General features: G+C 54.3%; 1 protein-coding gene across 5 annotated transcripts in view; it reads left to right on the top strand.

The window, feature by feature from the left end:
* PKD1 (polycystin 1, transient receptor potential channel interacting) overlaps nucleotides 1-18,906 on the top strand; it is a 96,904-nt gene that overhangs the window by 34,997 nt on the left and 43,001 nt on the right. For 4 of the 5 annotated variants that reach the window (XM_035340054.1, XM_035340057.1, XM_035340052.1 and 1 more), the window contains 5 exons: nucleotides 11,639-11,710; nucleotides 12,179-12,250; nucleotides 13,968-14,137; nucleotides 15,561-16,229; nucleotides 16,566-16,749. In XM_035340054.1, coding sequence (XP_035195945.1) covers nucleotides 11,639-11,710; nucleotides 12,179-12,250; nucleotides 13,968-14,137; nucleotides 15,561-16,229; nucleotides 16,566-16,749 — 1,167 coding nt within the window. The remainder of the gene's footprint in view (nucleotides 1-11,638; nucleotides 11,711-12,178; nucleotides 12,251-13,967; nucleotides 14,138-15,560; nucleotides 16,230-16,565; nucleotides 16,750-18,906) is intronic. The other variant, XM_035340056.1, reaches the window with a different exon arrangement.

Below are 18,906 nucleotides of genomic sequence, written 5' to 3' on the forward strand. Positions count from 1 at the left end.
CCAGTGCCCGAAGCACGTATATAACCAGCTGCCCTGGCCATCTTAAAAAGCACTAGCTTGGAGACAGCTCCACTCCCGGATCAGGACCATTCCTCTGCCGGCACGTGGTGGGGAGCAGCCGAGCCTCCCTCCAGCTCCTCCGAAGTTCATTTTGCCGTGGAGAGCTGTGGCAAGCGCTGCTTTTCAGAGGCGACCATCAGAAACAGCCCTACTGGTCGTCTCTGCAGGGTGTTCCTTGAAGAAAGGGGGTACCTGGAAGAGCGGATGGCTGAGACCTAGCCCAGATCAGTGGAAGGGACCTCATGGGGAGGCAGTGCTCCTGCGGGTGGCCGGGTTGCAGCGCGTGGGTGCCCTGCGACGGCCGCCGGGGTCCCTGGGTGCGGGAGCGGGGCCGGGAGCGGGTGGAGGTGGCCGAGCGTTACATAACGCACCGCTCTGCTCCAAAGACACATTCAAGTGATTAATTTGAGGCTCTGGCAGCCGCTTCCCTGTAATAATATTTTAAACATTACTTTTCCACTGCTTCTTGCCAGCGATCGTTATTTTGCGCGGTGGAGGCTGTAAAATTTCACTTCAAGGATGGGTTTCACTCCCGTTACAAAATGTGTCTGGAATGTGCAGATGTTTCCTTCGGGGAATAGGGAGCCAATCCGCTGTAACACATCATCCCCACGGGGAGGACTCAACGTGCTAAGCAGCCCTATTCACAAAATCACAAACAAACACACACACACACAGCCCCGTGGTGCCGTACCCGGGCCGGGAGTGTCGCTCTGAGCCCCGCTGATGGCCAAAGCCCCAAAGCTCAGCTGGAGCTGCAGAGGCTTGGGTCTGGGCTGCGGGGACACGTGCTGGGGGCAGAGCGGTCCCGCTGCCTGCGGGAGCTGTGCTTGGTGTTCGTGCAGCTTGGCTCTCGCTCGGTGCCACGTGGTGCTTTTTGCTGGAGGTGGATCGAAAGGGCTATGAAAACTTGGGTGTATTGGGTGCTAACGGCCTGCAGGTATCCAAGGGCTTTGCTGCCAAGGACAAAGGAGAGAGGTGCCAGAGTTAGAGAAAATGGAGAGTTGGAATTTAATTGGACAAAAAAAGTTTGCGTGGAGTGTGGGGAATGCCGAAATCCCACCTCTGTGGAGCAGCCACTGGCAAAAGGAAGCCAGTGGAAGCTTTTGGGACTTCCAACTAAGACTGTAGTCATCCCCAAAGAATATCTTCTGGGGCTGCTCCTGCTTTTATAGGAGAATCCGGGAGATCTTTCATTCTTTCACTTGTGTCATTTGCAGTATCGGCCTTACTGGTCGCACTGGTGCTGGGGGCATCAGGCCCTCGGCGCTCCTCGAGGGGTGGTGGGGGTGCCTGGAGCAGGGCTGCCCGGGGACATGGGGGTGCTGGAGGTTCCCTGCAGTCCTCCCTCGGCCCCACACCGACTGCTCCCCTGGCTCTGCGCCCCCTGCACAGCTCTTCTCCTGTCTGCAGGTCAGGAAATCCAGTCTGCCGGGGACAGGTGCTATTTTTCTGCAGCTCCACGTGGCGTCTCTGGGCTGTGCTGAGCTGCGCTGAGCTGCGTTGTTCAAAACCCTGCCTCTAGCACCGTGAGGTCATTTGGGGCCCATAGCTTCCCTAGAGAGAACCTAATTTGGGGCGTTGGGTAGATTTTGGTAATGGGGTCTGCCTTGATCCTGACGTGCACCTCTCTGTTTATCAATGTACATCCTACCTGTGCTTGATACCCTCCATAAAAACTAAGTGGAGCCGGGAGAATAAATGATAGCAGTTATGGAAAAAAGCATACAGGAGAAATGTTGATAGCAACAAGTGTGGACTGAGGGGTCAAGCACATCAAGCACTGATAAGCAAAAGAATAAAAGGAAAAATCTGCGGCCAACAAAGTTGGGAACAGTAAGGAGTTGCTCGAGTATATTGGGAACTAAAGAAATTAAGTGATACCGGCCTGTTAGTAGACAGTCATGGTCAAATTATCAATGAAAATACAGAAAAGGCAGGACTGTTCAGTAAATATTTGTTTTCTATTTGGAAAGAAGCCAGATGATGTATTTGTATCATATGAGGATGATGAAATACTTTCCACTCCAACAGTAACTGAAGAGGATGTTAAACAGCTGCTATTAATGTTAGACCTTCTTAAACTAGCAAGTTCAGATATTTTGCATCCAAGAATTTTAAAAGATCTGGCTGAGGAGCCCTATGGGCTATTAATGTTCACTTCTAGGGAATTTGGGGGCAGTAGGGAAATTCCCAAGGACTGGAGCAATATGAACACGGTGCCAGTGTTAACAGAAGGTAAATGGGATGGTGCAAGTGTTTGTTAGGCTGCTGTCCTGGTCTTCTAGCCCGAGGCAAAGCAATACAGTGCACAGCATGGACATAAGCTAAAACTTTAAGGGGATAGTGTAATTAGTGGCAATCAACATGGAAAATTCACTTATGGAAAATAGATCTCGTGAACGTCTGCCTTTTGAGTAAGTTTACAGCTGGAGCAGATGAAGATGATGATGTTGATGTAATACACATATGACTTCTGTAGGTATTTGACTCAATGCAGCATTCATTTGTCAGGAACTGGAAAGAAAAAAATCAGCATGACATATATTAAAGGGATTAAATATTGGCTTTGGAACGTAAGAAGAAAAGGAGTCATCCTGACGAGCTGGGTTGCAGCGAGGTCTCAGCCTGATTGCCGACTGCCTCTGTAGCAGGTTTGTCCACAGGCTGGCGGACAACAAGAAACGGAGCTCTGCTGCGGCTCCGAAAACAGAGCAAGGATGCTGCCAGCTGTCAGAGCATGCATCTGGGAGCGAGGGGCACCACGTCCTGGTGTGCGGGATGGGATTTTCTCCTGGGTGCCAAGGCCTGGCGGGGGGGGGTGCTCGTTGGGTGCGTGACGGAGGGCGCTGCCACCAAGGGAGGTGTAAGCCCGGAGCTGTGGAGTAGAGGGGCTGTGTTTCCTGGTGTCCTCACCACCTGAAGGTAGTGATGTGCTAAAAAATTCAGCCACGAGCACGTCTGAAGGACTGTGTATGGAGAGGCAGCAGGAGCCTTTTGTTCACTGCACCAGAGGGCCGGTGCTAGGTGACTGCTCTGCGCTAGAAGCAGGCTGCCAGAAGGGAAGGGTTGGTAGCTTTGTCTCCCATCCCCGTGTTTCCCCAAGCTGGCTCATGCACTGGGTAGGTCCCAGGGCTCCAGAACATCTGGAGAGCCTGTCCCTCTCTTACGAGACCACAGAAAGCAGAGATAGCATCGGGAGCGCAAGGAAAACACCGACCGGACTGTGCTGCAGCCGTGGTTTGGCCAGGTCTCCGGTCCCGAGCACGCTGCACTTTGCTGCTCGTCAGGCTCCCCGGCTCTGTGGTTGTCTGTTGCAGGCAGCGGGCTGTGAGCGCTGTGGTTGTGCTCAGCATTGTTTTTGCAGAGCAGCACCATTTACACTGTGCTATTTTTAAACACAGCGAGTGCTAACGTGACCACCCCAAATCCCAGAGTTTTCTCTCTGGAGAAGAAGAAGAAAATAAGTGAGGGGCTCAGCACCCTCCCAGCTCAGGCAGTGCCGCAGGATGTTGCTGAAGGTTGATCTTACAGCTCTGCCAGGCCCGGGCCGGGCTGCGTGTGCCCGGGCTGTGCCTCCTACCCCATCCCTGCTGCCTGCAGCTGGCAGCCTGCACTCACAGCCGAAGGGTGCTGCTGAGAGCCCGGAGCAGGGAACCTCCTAGACGTGAAGAAACGGTGTTGGTAAAACACATCGGAGGTGAAAATCATTTGACAGACACAGTTAAAATATACACAGAAATGTTTTTCTTCAGCAGCCACCCGGGGACTTGGGAAACTTGCTCGTCTGTCACAGATTGCTGTTAGCTAAAGGTCAAACAAATTGGTAGTGTCAGCTACAAAAGGGAAAGCGTTCCAGGGAGCGTTAGCACCCGTGGGAAGTGACTGCAGAGATCTGGAGACTGGGCCAGCGTTCCCGGCAGTGGAAGAGCCGGATCTGCTCGCACACCGTGCAGGGTGGCAGCAGGTCTGCACCGGGGGGGGCAGTTGCATGCAGGGTGGTGACACGTGGGATGGTGGCATAGGGGATGGTGGCACACCAGGTGGTGACACAAGGGATGGTGGCACACAGGATGGTGACACATGGGATGGTGGCACAAGGGACGGTGGCACGCCAGGCAGCTGCTGCCCCATGCCCTGCAGGAGGTTTGGGCCAGGGGCACTTTGGAGCAGGCCCTGGCTGCCTGGCACTCCCTTTGGCAGTGGCTGCTGAGGAGATTGCCCCAGAACCTTGATGTTAGGTCTGCTTCCCCCTTGTGTTTTGTGCTGCTCTGGTGGTTGCAGGTCCAAAGCGGGAGTTATGTGTAGCCCAGGCTGCTCACACAGCCATGAGGGAGCAGCGGGGACCCTCGTCCCTCAGCAGCTTTCAGCCCCGAGTCTTGCCCTGTTTCCCAGTGTTTTGGGTCCAGATTGTCCATTTTGTCTAGCATGCATAGGCGATTTTGGCTGGTAGGTGATGTTACCACCAAATCCCTTGTGAGTCCCTCGAGAACCCCCATCAGGCCCCGTCGTGCTGCTTTGTTCTCCTCCTGGTTGTGTGCTCGGGTCCGGGAGCAGGGTGTCAGCCTGCGATGCCACCGAACGCGGGGGCTCCCGTGGGGCTTTTTCGGGGAAGAAGTGTGTGTCTGCTTGGAAGGCGGCTGGGCTTGGGCTGCGGGCTTCTGACATTGTCTCCTTGAGCTCTGCCATGTGTGCTGGGAAGATGCTTTGTTTTGATGGATCTTTGGTTTCTTCGCAAACTTTCCATGAAACAAACATATATTTGTAGGGCTGACATTTAGCTGGATGAAACTGCAGACAGCTTGTTTATGTGCAGCGCTAATTATGGACATTAACTTTATTTAAATATTTGGGTTGCTGGTTTCTCAAACACAGTTTTCTCTGTTCCGGTCTTTGGTGTGATGTCGGAGGCAGAGCAGGGCTGGGTGCTTCCTGCCGTGACGTCTCGAGCCCTGTTTTGTGCCACCTTAGCTCACCCCTTGGCAATGGGAGCACCACTTCCAGTGCCAGCTCTGGGCACCGGTGGCTCGGAAGGTGGAGCTGCCTTGGAAAGCCTCTCGTGGCAGTGACCGTCCTGAGCTGTAGCCAGCCCCTTGTCCCACTGTGGTGCTGGTGGGAGCTCCTGCTGACCCCCACAAGCGCAGGAGGCCCTCGGTGCCCCCCTCACTCTCAGCTCCATTGTTTAAATGTTGGGAACGAGGAGATGAAGTCAGTCACAGCCTAAAAATAGCCTGTAAAGCGAGCTGTTCTGCGGGTCCCTGTGCAGACAGCAGCGCTCCGGTTCCTGGGAGGCTCTCTGAAAAGCCCCCACCCAGCCCTCCTGGCCGGGGGGAGCGGGACGGAGCGGGGTGGCAGTACCTGGGAGCTGCCCTGCAGGGGCTCAGAGCAGTCTCCTCCCGTGCTGCTGGAAGCACACGCTCTCCCAGCCCCTTTTTTTTGGCTGCCAAAAGGAACCTGGACAGCCAGTGCCCAACTCCACCCTGAGCTGTGCCAAGAGCCATGGGGAGCGTTCTGGGCACCCTGCACATCACCTGCCTCTGCGGGATCTCCAGGAACCCGTGCCCAGAGCAGGACGGGTGGGATCTACTCCAGATCCACGTGTCTGCTCCTCTGGGGCTCTGGGAGAGGCCCGTGCAGGCTGCGAGGGGAGGGAGCTCAGAGGGGCAGCAGGAGCTCCTGGTCCTGCCCCAAGCCCGTGGCAGAGCTGGGCATCACCTGGGGCTCCGCAAGCCAAACCCGGCCCTCTCTGGGCACATCTGCCTTGCAAGGGCACGTGTGAGAGCGCTGTGCAGCTCTCCCAGGAGAGCACAGCGCGTACGGACATGGCAGAAACGCCCGTGTCCCAGCCTGCCGTGTCCTTATCAACAGCCTGGATTTTGCTGTAGGAAGAAAAACATTTATTTTTCAGATGAATATTTGTGAAAACATCTTTTGGGGCAAATTCCTTGGAGAGAGCTGATGCTCGGGCCAGCATTTGAAACTCATAAATTTAAAATGAGCAAATAAATTGTCATCGTGCTGTGACGGCCTCGGGAGCTGAGGGTGCTCCCCTGGCTGCCAGCCCCAGCGCGCTGCTCCCCGCTCGGGACTGCACCTCGAGCAGGACTGCAGGTCCCCCCAGGCACCCCGCTCTGCACTAGCGACCCTGTGCTTTTTCGCATCTCCTTCGCCACTGTGGCATCGATCTCTGTTCCTCGCTCTGCGCACAAAGTGCTGCTGCTCCTACTGTGCTTCCTAGGAGAGGTGCAAGCCAAAAATGAAGAAAAAAAAAGGAATCAGATCAGCAAAAACCTATAATTTTCCTGGCTCGAGCATGTGAAAACACATAGGGTTTTTCCTCCGCTTTTCTGGAAAGTCTATTACGTACATCAGGAGGTGTCAGCACAGCGCTGCTGCATGGGGCACTGTGCTGCCTGTCGGTCCTGGGGACAGAAGAGCACTTGCCATGGTGACACCCAGGACAGCGTTTTGGCTTGTGGGCTACCTCTGGGATGGGCTGTTCTGGCAGCTGGCCGAGGGCTCAGGGAGCAGGGCTGTGGTGGCTCACAAGCCACCTTGTGTGTCCCCTGTCACTTGTCTCCCCTCTGCAAGGTGTGAACGGTGCAGCCTGGCTCTCGGCAGGGAGCGTGACCCAAAGAGGGGTTAGAAATGGGAGCAGAGGTGCCCTGATGCCACCTGTGATGTGCCCAGGGCCGGGGCTCGCTGCTGCCACCAGCCAGTGCCTCTCCTGCCTCTGTGCCGTGCGCTCGAGCCTGGGCACCCGTCGTGTCGTGGAGGTGCCCCCGGGTGGGTGTTGGGTGAGGTTTGTGCGGTGTGCCGAGGGCAGAAAGGGGAGCTCCTTCCCCTGGCAGTTGTGCTGGGGAAAGTGGGACAGAGGCAGGCCAGGAAAGGCCTCTGGAATCGGGAGTGGGGCCGAGAAGTTAAATAAGAACGATGGTTTGGTGTTCACAGTGCTGAAAATAGGGCAGTGTCCCATGGAGTGGTATCTCTCTCCGGTTTAAACAAACCAAAGGAAGCAGTGGGTCTCGTAAAGCGTGCAGGTGATGGGACTTGTTGCGAGGGCCCTTGCAGAGCCCAGGCTGGCTGAGGAAGGTGTTAGGCAGCACCGGCTGTTGGATGCCATGGGCACAGCTGCTCTGCTGTCTGTGTAGCTGCTCCGGCTGCTAAAAAACTGTCTTTGGACCAAAATGGGGCCCAGCCCCATCCCATGACTTTCACTTCAGTCACACAAACACGAGGCAAACCCCTTTCTGTGGGGGCTGTTCTGGATCAGGGAAGCCTGGCTGGTGGAGGGAGGCTGCTGGGGATTGCTCAGCCTTGCACATCCACGGGGAGAAAGTGATCCTCCCCAGAGGATGCTGCAGAGGCTTCGTTTACTCACCTCGTGCATCCTGCAGTGCCAGGCCAGCTTGGGAAGATGGGCTGGGAGATAGCAAAGCTTTTGCTGTGATTACAAGATGGGGTGCATGGACACCCGGTGTGCTGGAGGCAGAATGCTTTATCCCTCCTGCTCCACAGCGAGACCCTTCATAGCCACTGCAGAGGCTCCTGTGCAGGCTCTGGGTGGAAACAGGAATGTGCCCACGCGGCCTCCTTTCCCTGGCACCTCTGGAGCTCCACTGCCTCCAGCAGTCCGCTCTGCTGCGGCTTACAGGCCTGGAGCTCTTCTGCTAATGAGTCGCTGCAGCTCTCCCCCAGCCTGCACGCAGGCTCCTCTCTGCACAGACGCTTCTCCCTGTCTGCGGATGCTTTTCCCATTACTGTTCTGGCGGGGCTCCACACACCAAAAGGGCTGGGGAAGGCACAAGCCAGCACTGCCCCCCTTCCCTTCCCTTCCCTCCCTTTTTTTTTGTGAAGTGAGCGGGCCCACAAATGACATAATGAGAGCATGACATCAGGCTTGGCAGGCGGAGGCGTGCTATACTCTGCTCGACATTATATGTTCTGTGGAATTAAGAAAAAAAAAAAAAACAGCAGTGCACCAAAAAAAGCCCGTCCACCGCAGCGCTGCAGAAATAAACACCCTGGCTGCCCGGGGCTGCCGCAGGGACGTGGAGCCGCTGTTCCCCGGCCGCCCCCCGCCTGTCACAGCACCAGTGGCCGGGTTGGGGGCTCCCAGCACTGCTGCTGGGCCCTGCCGACGGCTGCTCCAGGGCACGCCAGGGCTGTGTGTGATTTGTACCCCCAGAAGTGATGGGCCCCATCCAGGGGATGTTCGTGGTGGTGTCTGTGGCTGATGTTTGCTCATGCTCCATCCGTGGGATGGGCTGACGCTAGCCCTGCCGCTAGCCCTGCCGCTCTCCCTGTGGCACACGCGGCTCCAGAGAGGTTCAGGGGCTCACCCAGGCTCGCGCAGGAATTGGTAGCAGAGCTGGGATGGAGCTCCAGGCTCCCAAGGTTCAGGCAGACGCCCTCGTTACCAAATGTTCGCGTCTCCGCGGCTTCGCCTTCCCCACATGACCACTTCTACTTCCAGAAGTTTTCTCAGAACTTTGCTCGCCGTGGAAGTTAAATGTGTCTGCATTTTCTGGGGTGTTTGGGGAGCTGCATACAGAGCTCTCCCCACAGGGCATCCTTCACACAGTTCTCGTTCTGGACCGAAGCCATCGGTGGCTTTTGGTGCCTCTCCCAAGCTCTGCAGAGGAGTGGGCCAAGCTCTCCCTGCCTCCTCTGGCAGCACAGGGCTCCGCTTTGCAGGTGTGGAAACTGAGGTGGGATCAAGGAGCTGTGGCTGGCCCTCAGCTGCCCTCTCTCCAGGCACCACAGCGTGTTCTCATTGCCACCCCCGGCACAACTGACCCAAGTTTTTCTTTCTTCTCGTGGGGGAGAGCGGCAGTCTCCATGTGCGGCGCATTTCAATGGAGAGCTTTGTTTTCTGCTGGCTTCAGCTCTGCCTTGAACCTGCTCCGAATTTCCTCCAGCCTGGCAGTGGGCTGGGAAAACACAGTCGTGGCAGTTCGTGGCACCGAGAGGCTGGGCTCCGTCCCGCAGCCTGTGCCGGGGGTTTTATTGGTCGGTAGTTCTTTCCTGCCTTTTTTTTTAATTTATTTTTTCTGCAACCTACTTTGGTTCACAGCCATCGTTCCCATGCCAGGAAGGCATGATATTATTTTCCATACAAGTCTGGGGGGGAGCAGTGGGAGCCGAGCTGAGCCAGGCGGCCGGAGGTGGCAGGCGCTGGCACCGCCACCGCTCCCGGCCTCTCCCCCGAGGCCACCAGCGGGGCTCTGCTCCCCGTCCGGGCTCCTCACCAGGGAGCTCTGGGGAGGTAGAAAGCTGGGAGGCCTTATACTGGTTCCTCATCAAACCGTGATGGCGAGGGTAGGAAATAGCAAAGGAATTAGGCTTCGGTCTGTACCTAACGGTGCAGGAGCTCTTCCCCTCTGCGCTGCTCAGTGCGCAGTGACATCTAGTGTCAGTCCGTGAGCCGTGTAAACGCAGTGCTGAGCTGGGAGCTGCTCTGCTCCCCTGCTCGCATCTTCCCTGTTTGCCGGAGCGGGTGTCAGCAGCCCTGCCTGGATGCTCCTCCTGCAGCAGGGGCAGCGTGGTGGCACCCCCAGGCAGGATGGAAGCTCACTGAGGTCCTGGGGCCTTAGCTCGGGGCTGGTCGCCTTCCTGGAGTTCGAAATGAGAAGGGATGTGTGTAAAGGGCTTGGGAAGGCTCACGACCGACCCCTCCACGCCTGCTGGAGAGGATGGAGGGGGAGCTCGGGGAGCTGCCGGGGCAGCAGCCGGGCTTGGTGCTGGCATCCCAGGACACCGCATGGTCCCCAGCGCCATCGGACACACAGCCCTGGCGTGCCCTGGAGCAGCCGTCGGCAGGGCCCAGCAGCAGTGCTGGGAGCCCCCAACCCTGCCACTGGTGCTGTGACAGGCGGGGGGCGGCCGGGGAACAGCGGCTCCACGTGCCCTGTGCACGCTCTCCGTGCAGCCAGCCGGAGTTGTGAAGGGTCTCTTTGAGACGCCAAAGCCCCGGTTTTGTAACAGCAGGATGGTTTGTTCTGGAGGTTTCTCTTGTCTGGGCAAGGAGCACAAAAGCCAGGGCACGAGAGATGTCGGAGCTGGAACACCGTTTCCTTCTGCCTGGGGCTCGAGGTGCTGCCTAAAAATTAACTGGATTATTTTCAAGTTTCTCAGAGGAGCAGAGAAATGCTCTTGCTGTTAAAGCTCAGCCCTTGCTTACCTGACAGGTACACCGTGCTTCTGCAGCGCAGTCCTGCTGGCGTGGCCCTCCTGCCGTCGGCTGCCTGGCTGCCTGACACATTTGCTAGCATATTTTTTTTAAGTGTATTTGTTGATCTTTTATTTTGCACATTTCTTGGCCTTCTTTAGTGGTGTTGCTGGTGAACTCTTCTGAATCCACTCTCAGCTTGGCAGGGAACTCCTGGACAGCAAAATTGGGAAAAATAAACTCAAACCTTTTAAAGAGACATCCATCCTTGTTACTTATCCCCATAGTTTCCTGGAATCATAAGTAGTTCGTCTGCCAATTTGGCGTAATTCTCTTCATTCAGATAAATTAAGTTTAAATACCAAATACAAGAATTAATCCGTGAGGGGGTAACAATAAGAGGTGAGACAGTGAGAAGTTACAAGAGGTGCTCGGGATAAAGGTGAGCAGGGAGCGGGGTCGGAGGACGTCTCTGTTGATGCCTACAGCTGCAGGGGGCTGGGCAGCGCCTCCAGACCTGTCCGCCTCCCCGCAGCGCTGCCAGAAATCCTGGAAGGAGAATAACCATTGCAAGGGCTTGGGATAAGTATTTTGGTGCTGCTAAAAGAAGGTTTTGGCCAACGGGGATTCATCTGAAACCGAAGAGTGAAGTTTATTGGGAACGAGCAGGGAGCAATCAGCGAAACTTTCACTTCTAGCTGAGTGACATTTTAAAACTGAAAGAGAGGACGTGAGGTGAAAACAGAGAGCTGAAGAGGAGGACAAAAACAATTTTTCTTTGGATGAGTTGAAGGCTATTAGTGTTACAGAGAGTGATTAAAGATTTTCTAAACGGTGTTTGTTTTGTAGGGAAAGTCTAGCCTGATTTTAAACAGAAAATATTCTTTGTTCCTTCGTTTCTTGTACGCTTTTTCAAAAAGGGAAAAAAAGATCTTTAAACATTGAAAGCTGAATGCATCAGTTGTGTAATTAATTACCTATTCTTTGGCATTAGAGATAGACTTGAAGTTCCTTTGAATTTTTCTTCTGTAAGTTAATTACTATTTTAGTCTAAACTCTTAGTTATTCCTTTGAACATATATTAGACTTGCATAATTTTTTGAAGGATACCTCAAATTTAGTAGTACATTAGTCATGTCCATAATTGCTCTAGATATGCTGTGGAATGGTATGCATGTAATTACAGTCCTAATCTTTATATACACATCATACAAAGCTGTGAGCAGCAAATGCTGTGTGGCTGGGAGAGGTGTTTTCCTTGGCTGGGAGAACGGTTGCCTGCTAGCACACCGAAACCGTTCTGTCTGCAGGCTGGACGGAGTTTGGAGCGAGGCTCTTCTAAGCTCCGGTGATGGAGGAATGACACAAAGTTGAACAAAAGCTGAAAGCTGTGTTTTCTTTCTCTAGGGATCTTTCCAGTAACGAGATCAGTGTTTTAGATGTTGAGACGTTCAGAAGCCTGACTTCTCTGGCAAAACTGTAAGTACATGCTGCACTCTTCCAGCCGTCCCGCTACCAGCTGCCCCTCAGCTGGTACCACGCACACTTGTGCTGCACGAGTCAGACTTGTTCTTGCTCAACCTCAGCTGTTGGGCCCCAGCTGTGTGTGTCCATGGACTCTTGGGGCGTTGAGCTTAATTGGAGATGCTTAAATGCCACCTGGATATGGTCCTGGGCGGTTTACTCCAGGTGGCCTTGCTTGAGCAGGGTTTTGGACTAGATGACCTCCAGAAGTCACTTCCAACCTCAAACATTGTCATTCTGTGACATAGTATCTCACAGAAAAATTTGCTATCATATGTAAGTAGCTTTTGAGACCAGTGGTGGTCAGAGGGTAGCTAGTCACTGAGCAGAGCTTGAAATAGAGGTTGATCCTGTGTGTTGGCAAGGAAGTTGTTACCAGTATGATGAACAATGTTTGAACTTCCCTTTTCATCTTTTTTACAGAGATATAAGCCACAACAAGATTTCTACATTAGAAGATGGAATATTTGATAATTTATTTAATTTAAGTGAAATGTAAGTTCATTCTCTTTGTTTCCTGGCTCTTTATTGAGACCTTCCTTTGAAACAGCCCTTCCCTTTGCTGGGGGCGGGATGCAGCACTGTCCTGGGGAGATCAGGGCTATGTGCTGCTCCCCACCATGTGTGGGGGCACACACACGCTTTGCTATTTGTGTTAAGGGGGGAACTGAAGCCCTGTATCCCCATTAAACCCTGCAGCTCTGCCCGCTTGCCAGCTGCTCCCTTGGTGAGGTTTTGACAGTGCAAGCCTCATCTCTCCCTGTGACATTCTGAAAACTCATGAACCTTAGGAGCTGGTGGAGAGAGCCTAAATCTGCTTGGCATGCTCCTCTGCCATGAAGGGATGAGGAGTGGATATGCTGACTGCCACCTTCTCATTACCAGGCCTCCCTGATGTTACTTCTCTTCTTCTCTCCAACTGCTGCTTCTTCGCCCTCCTGCAGTCCCTGCAGCTCTTTTTTGGACTCTCTCCAGTTCCTTCCTCAAGCTGTGTACTGCTCCTGGGTCTTCTTGGTACCCTTCAAGCCTAGCCTCCTCCCAGACTTTACTTCTGTCTCCTGGATACCTCCAGCCTCTGCTGCTGCCTTCTTGGCCTCCCTGCTTCTCTCCCACACCAGCTCTGCCGGAGGTGTCACAGTTTCTGGCCGTGCTCCAGGCCCCGCTCGCTGTTCCTGGTTGTGTGGTCACACACTGGGACCGGGGACCTAATGAAAAGCTGCCACACAGCTGTCAAAGTCGCTTGAAGACATTTGGAGAAGTTCTCCCTAAGTGATTCAGGTTCTTATTCTTATAATGCTTTTTAACTGAAGTAATTAAAATCCGTGCTGATACGTGAAGGGAGGCCAGGGAACGCCACGCAGTTCCAGAAGAGGTACACGAAATCACAGCACAGAGTGGCGTTTCTGTATCTGAACGACCCCAGGGATTAACCCTGTGCAATCAATCTCAGCAAGCAAGAAAAAAGCTCAGCTACGCACTCTCCATGAAGACTAGGACACAAAGAACATTTTCAGCTCGGCATTTTTACTTGCAAATGGCACTGAAAAGACAGAAGGGATCCATGCTGTGTCCAAGTGAGCCTGTCCCTGCTGAGGCTGGCCTGCTAAGTGGTGCTTTCTGTATAAAAATCCTGGGTTCAGCCCCTGCGGCAGCCCAGCCCAGCTGGCGTCAGCTAAACAAACATCTTTCCATCTCTGTCCTGTTCGCAGCTGAATGCCAAAGGCTGTAATTTGGATCAAGCTTAGCTGCAATTAAAGTTTCCATCTTTTCATTAAACTGCCACATGGAAAGATTATCATTGACTTTGCATTTCTTTTTTGACAGATCAATTTTATTCTCTTAGCTATTTTTTAATGGAGCTGTAAATAGTCTCCCTTAGCTGCTGAGGCTGCCATTACATCCAATGGCTGTTAGATGGCAGACTATTTTAAATATAAGATTGTGTCTGTAATTTGCTTCTAATTGCAACAATTATTTGTAGAGTGAAAAAAGTACTTGGAGTACTTGCCTAATTCTAGCCTCTAGAAAAATCATGTTAATTATTGCTTGATTCCCTATTCATTAACTCCCCTAAGCAGTTCTTTCTGAAGCATTTTGCTGGAGTTGCGCAGATGGGAACAGTGAGGGCTCTGCACATTGCTGTAATTAACACTTAGCACATGCTTCCCGTTGTCAAGTTAATGCACAGCTTTTCTCTGATCTCCTGTTACAGAAACTTAAGTTGGAATCCATTTTTTTGTGACTGCAAACTTTCCTGGTTGCCCCGCTGGGTGGAAGACAGAAAAGTGACGGTTCTCCAGGCGTCAGATACGAGATGTGCCCAGCCTCCTGCGGTGGCAAACCTCTCCCTCTTCAACGTTTCGTTCATCAACGCTACTTGCGGTAAGGAGGCACGGCGGGCTGTGGTGGGCGAGGTGACTAAACCTGTGGAAATGGTGGGCCCAAGGGGAGGTGGTGATCCCAGTTAGACCTCCGTAAGTCTCTAGTTCTAACCTAATTAAGCACATAACGGTAGCAATTGGCTGTACCTTGGTGCATTAAGGATAGTCGGTCACACCGTGGCTAGGTTCAGCAAACTCGTTACAGACCCAGCTGCCAGCAGCCCTCAGGTGGAGCTAGCCCCATCTCTGGCTGGAGACTTTTGTTCTCTCGTGCATTTAGCAATCTGACTCTAAGCTGTGAAATACTACTGGAGTTGATGGGACTGGAGGATGTGCCAAGCTGAATTTTGCAGGTGATGTTTTCTGGGGTAATCCAGTGTAATGGGGATAGGCCGGGGAGAGCCTGCCAGCTGCTGGTAGCTGTTACTGGCCGGCAGGGAGCTGAGGAGCATGGCCAGGCTGCTGTTAAAAACAAGGTAGTTCCCATGCACGGCCCTCCTCAAGGGGACTTTTCTTCAGAAAAGTGGCTCGGCGTTTGCAGGAAGGCCGTGGAGAAGGCCGGACAGTTGGATGGGTTGGATATGGGAAGATCACGCAAGGCCAGCGCCGTTGAGATGTTTGGGGGAATGTTGTAGCAACCAGCAGAAACACGCAGGCAGCCCCGGCTCGGCTGCGTGGGCAGAGCTGGACAGGAGGCAGGCGGCCCCAGCTGGGCTGCGGCTGAGCACCGTGTGCCTGGGGCAGGGCCCCTGCAAGCGGCTGGCGGGGGAGCGAAGCCCCGGGGGTGGGACATGTATGTGTGTGAATGCATCCTTCTGCACCTCCCGGGTACGGGCTGTGAGACGCTGTCCTCTTCTCTAGCACCACGTTTTATCTGCAGACAGGTGGGAAGCTCTCGGCTGTCCCAGGGCAGAAGGTGGCTGCAATGTCTGCGCACCCCCAGTGTGGGCCTTGGGGACAGTCCCGTGGCATTTTCCCCGTGCCCCCAGTGTGCCCCTCTGCCCAGCTGTGTTTGGTTACGGGCTTGTGGCTGGAAGTGGAACGGCACCAGCCCAGCCACGGTGCTACCAAGGGAGAGCCTTTTCTCCTGGCCCTACCTGGGGGCTGCTCCTTGGGTCTCCTTTCAGGGTCAGACTCTGAGCGGCTCCGTGTCCTGTGGCACTGTCAGGCTCTCCAATGACCCCTGTTATTGAGCGTTCCTGCTCCATAAATCTGTGGGAGTGGCTTTATTTCTGTCGGCATTAGTAGAAAGAGATGGAAGTCATTGCTGAGGGATTGAAGACTGCCAGGCAAGACTCAAAAAGGAAGCGGTTGGAGTAGAAGCAGCCCACTCACTGGGGTGTGGGGTGGTGTCTTGGAGAGTTTCATCAAGCCGTGGCTTCACAGTGTCAGTTTGTAAGAGGATCTTCTGTTCTCCCCCCCAGGAGCTCAATATGTAACGTGCCTGACAAGCAACCACACAGGGGAGGCTGAGCTGGTCATCCTCTTCACGTCTGCTCACCCCGGGAACCTCACCGAGGAGACCTGCAGCGCGCTCTGTTATGCTGAAGGCCAGGAATACGGAGGTTTCAGCACCCAGGGGCAGTGTTTGTGTGGTTCTGCCCATGAACCGAACTCTTCCTCCAGTTGTTTGCTGTTTTGCACTGAGCATTTGCCTGGGCAGGCCTGCAGTGGCCCATCGCTCGTCCACTTTCCCTTCGAGGCTCAGCTCTCTGTGTCTTTCACAGGACTCCAGCCCCGGTATGGCCTACACCAGGCCGTGCTCTTCAACGTCAGTATTCCCATTGCCGTCAGCACTTTACAGTGGGATTTTGGGGACCAGACAGAGGTTCTCAACACCACTGGAAATGCAGTTGTCCACAGGTATGCCTTACCTGGGCAGTACAATGTCACCGCCACCCTCTTTGTGGGCACCAGGTTCACATACGTGCAGGCAGAAGTTGAGGTGGTGGCTTCGCCCCAGAAGTTAGAACTGCAATGCCCTTCCTTGATCAAGACCAACGAGAGCCTGGACATACGGATCCGTAACAGAGGCGGCAGTGGCCTCACGGTGTTGTACGGTATCACGGCAGAGGCTGGGGAGCTGGGCAGAGGTAAGCGGGGATGGCTGGGAGGCCAGAGGGTGCTGAGCAAGGGATGGGGTGGCATTGGGTCCTGAGGCTACCTTTTCCATTCCTTCCTAATGAGGAGTAAGGGGAGATTCCTTCGGTACTCCTTGCAGCCCTGCGTGCTTTACCCAGGCTGACCAAGCAGTGCTTTGCCCGGTGCTGGGCCCTGTACAGGACTGCACAGAGAGCAGCTGAGCAGTGAATGGGATTTTCTGGCATCAGGAAGGGCAGGACACTCCCGGTGCCTTGTGCCCCAGGTTGGGTTGGGGTGTGTGGTCCCACAGGAAGGGCATCATGCCTGTGTTCTTCTGCCTCTCGCAGCGGTTCACCCCATGTGTCCCCCCGACGGCTTGGTTTTCCCGGGCAACAACCACTGCTACCGGCTGGTGGTGGAGAAGGCCGAGTGGCTGGAGGCGCAGCAGCACTGCCAGGAGCACGGCAACGGAGAGCTGGCCTTTGTCAGCAGCCCTGAGATCCAGGGCTTCCTGGTCGCTCACGTCATCAGGTAAGCGAGGAGGGTGAGGGGTAAGATTTCTTAGGGAGGAATGTTGTGCTTCTGGGGTTACATCTGCAGAGGTGTCTGGGGGGAAGAGCCCGGCAGCAGGCAGCCCTCTGCAGCCAGTCGGTCTGGTGGGATGTGTGGGTCTGAGCTGAGGGTGATACGGCATGGGGAGAAGCTGGGTGTGAGGCTGCTGAGCAAGGAGGAGGAATAAGCAGAGCTCGAGCCTTGCTGTACATGGCTTACTTCTGTAGAGGCTGTGGAGGGAAGAAGAGGATAGAGGCAGAAAGACTGGAAATCAGAACTGGCGTTTGTGGGATTGCAGCTGGTGGGCATCTTGTGCCTGTGGCTGCCCCTGAACTGGGTCAGAGACGTCCACTGGGTCCAGCACCGTCTGCAGGCAGCGGAGGGGGTCAGGTGCTGGTGGCCAGGAGGTGTTGGGCTGCTAGGCAGGGCCGGAAGGTGACCTTAGAAGCAGCTCCCTCCATCAGCAGAGCTACAGCTGGATTGTCCAGCACAGGACACCGGGACATCCAGCAGCTGCTACAGCAGAGCACAAGCCAGCACTGTAATCCTGCCTCTCAGCTCAGAATCCCACATCCTGGACACACGGCTGCAGCCTGCAGCCCAGACCACATCCTCTCTGCTTTTGTGTCCCGAGAAGGAGCAGTGCTCCTCTCTGAGCATCAGGCTCCGGGAACATCTGTTCCACCTCAGCACTCGGGCTTTATAAACAGGCAGCGCTGGAGTGTCATCCCTGGGTTACGTGGGCCTCTCCAAGTGCCCTCTCTGCAACCAGTCTTCTCTTTCCCCCAAGTGCCCTCTCTTTCCCCCAGTCTTGGGGCAAAGAACATGAGCAGGGGAGCTGTGGGGGCCTGACAGCTCTTGTCAGCTCTCCTAGGTGAGGATGTTGCAGATCCTGTCTTAATAAATGTGGCCCAGAAAGCACGCGCAGAGGGAACGACTGCATGTGACATAGGCTTTGAATAGACCTGCTTGAGGACTGGCAGCTCTTCTCCCCAAATGTGTGTCCTTGCCTCGTTCCCTTCGCATTGGGCTTTATCCTGAGGTTACAGATGTGGTCCCTGCCCTGGGGAGGAGGAGTCTGCCCCTTGCCGTGGGTTAGCAGCTGGTCACTTGGTGTGCTGATTTATCAGGCATTGCGTGCAAGGCTTCTGATGGACTGCAGTGCAAGGAAATCATGAGACCTCGGATTAGAGTGAGCCGCCCAAGCTGTTTCCCAGCTGCTGCCCCACATTGTTCTCCTCCCCAGCCCCCTTTATTTAATCTCTTTATTTTATTAATCCATTCAGATAAACATGAATGAGACAGTTCCAGGATGCGATTTCCCTGGTGATAAAAGACAAATCAAGCAAGCCGCAGGTTTTTGGAACATGCAGCTTCCATAGTTTCTTGTGGGAAAATGACAGAAGCTGAAATCTGTTTTCCATTAGAGCACGTAGCAGCAAGGACTGCTCTCTTCTCCCCTTCACGCCTATCATTTGATGACCTCCCCAGGAGCAATGCACACTGAGCCAGTGCCCTCTCCTCCTCCAGAGCCCACCGCCCTTCCAGGGGACCCCATTTTCTGATGCAGTGCAGTGAGTCCCTCTCCCCTTTCAGGCCTCCTCAGACTTCGTTCTGCTCCTGCTGCCCCGAGGAAGGCAGCTTGTTCCTTCCTCAGAGGTGAGGGACACCCTCACCTTGCTTCAGCTGACGGTGTCTGGAGCCCCCTCATAGCTCTCTGCAAGGTTACGGGCCTAGCAGTGGGGCAGGGGTGGGAAGCAATCCACCCAGCCTTTTCCTTTTTTTTTTTTTTTTTTTTTTTTGATGACTTGAAGTTAGATCATAGCTGGAATTAGAAAAGGAAAAACTCGATCGGGTTTTACTGATGGCAGCAAACAGGCGGTTTCCTACCCATTCTCCCTAATCCCCTGCCAGTGGTCCGGGAGCAGAACGGCTATTTATTTTTTAATCTTATTTGCAGTGAAAACTACTGATTCACAGAACAGTTATTTTCGTCGTCATTTTTCAGCGTGACCTCATTAATCATTCCATCTGTCGTGAGCCCAGTGGTGAAGGGACACCGGTTACCTCCCGTCTGCTCGGTGCACAGCGGCTGGAGCGGGCTGCCAGCGGGCTGCAGCAGAGGGCAGGGCCACA

This window comes from Oxyura jamaicensis, chromosome 14 (assembly GCF_011077185.1).
Source record: "Oxyura jamaicensis isolate SHBP4307 breed ruddy duck chromosome 14, BPBGC_Ojam_1.0, whole genome shotgun sequence".
NCBI classification, from domain to species: domain Eukaryota; kingdom Metazoa; phylum Chordata; class Aves; order Anseriformes; family Anatidae; genus Oxyura; species Oxyura jamaicensis.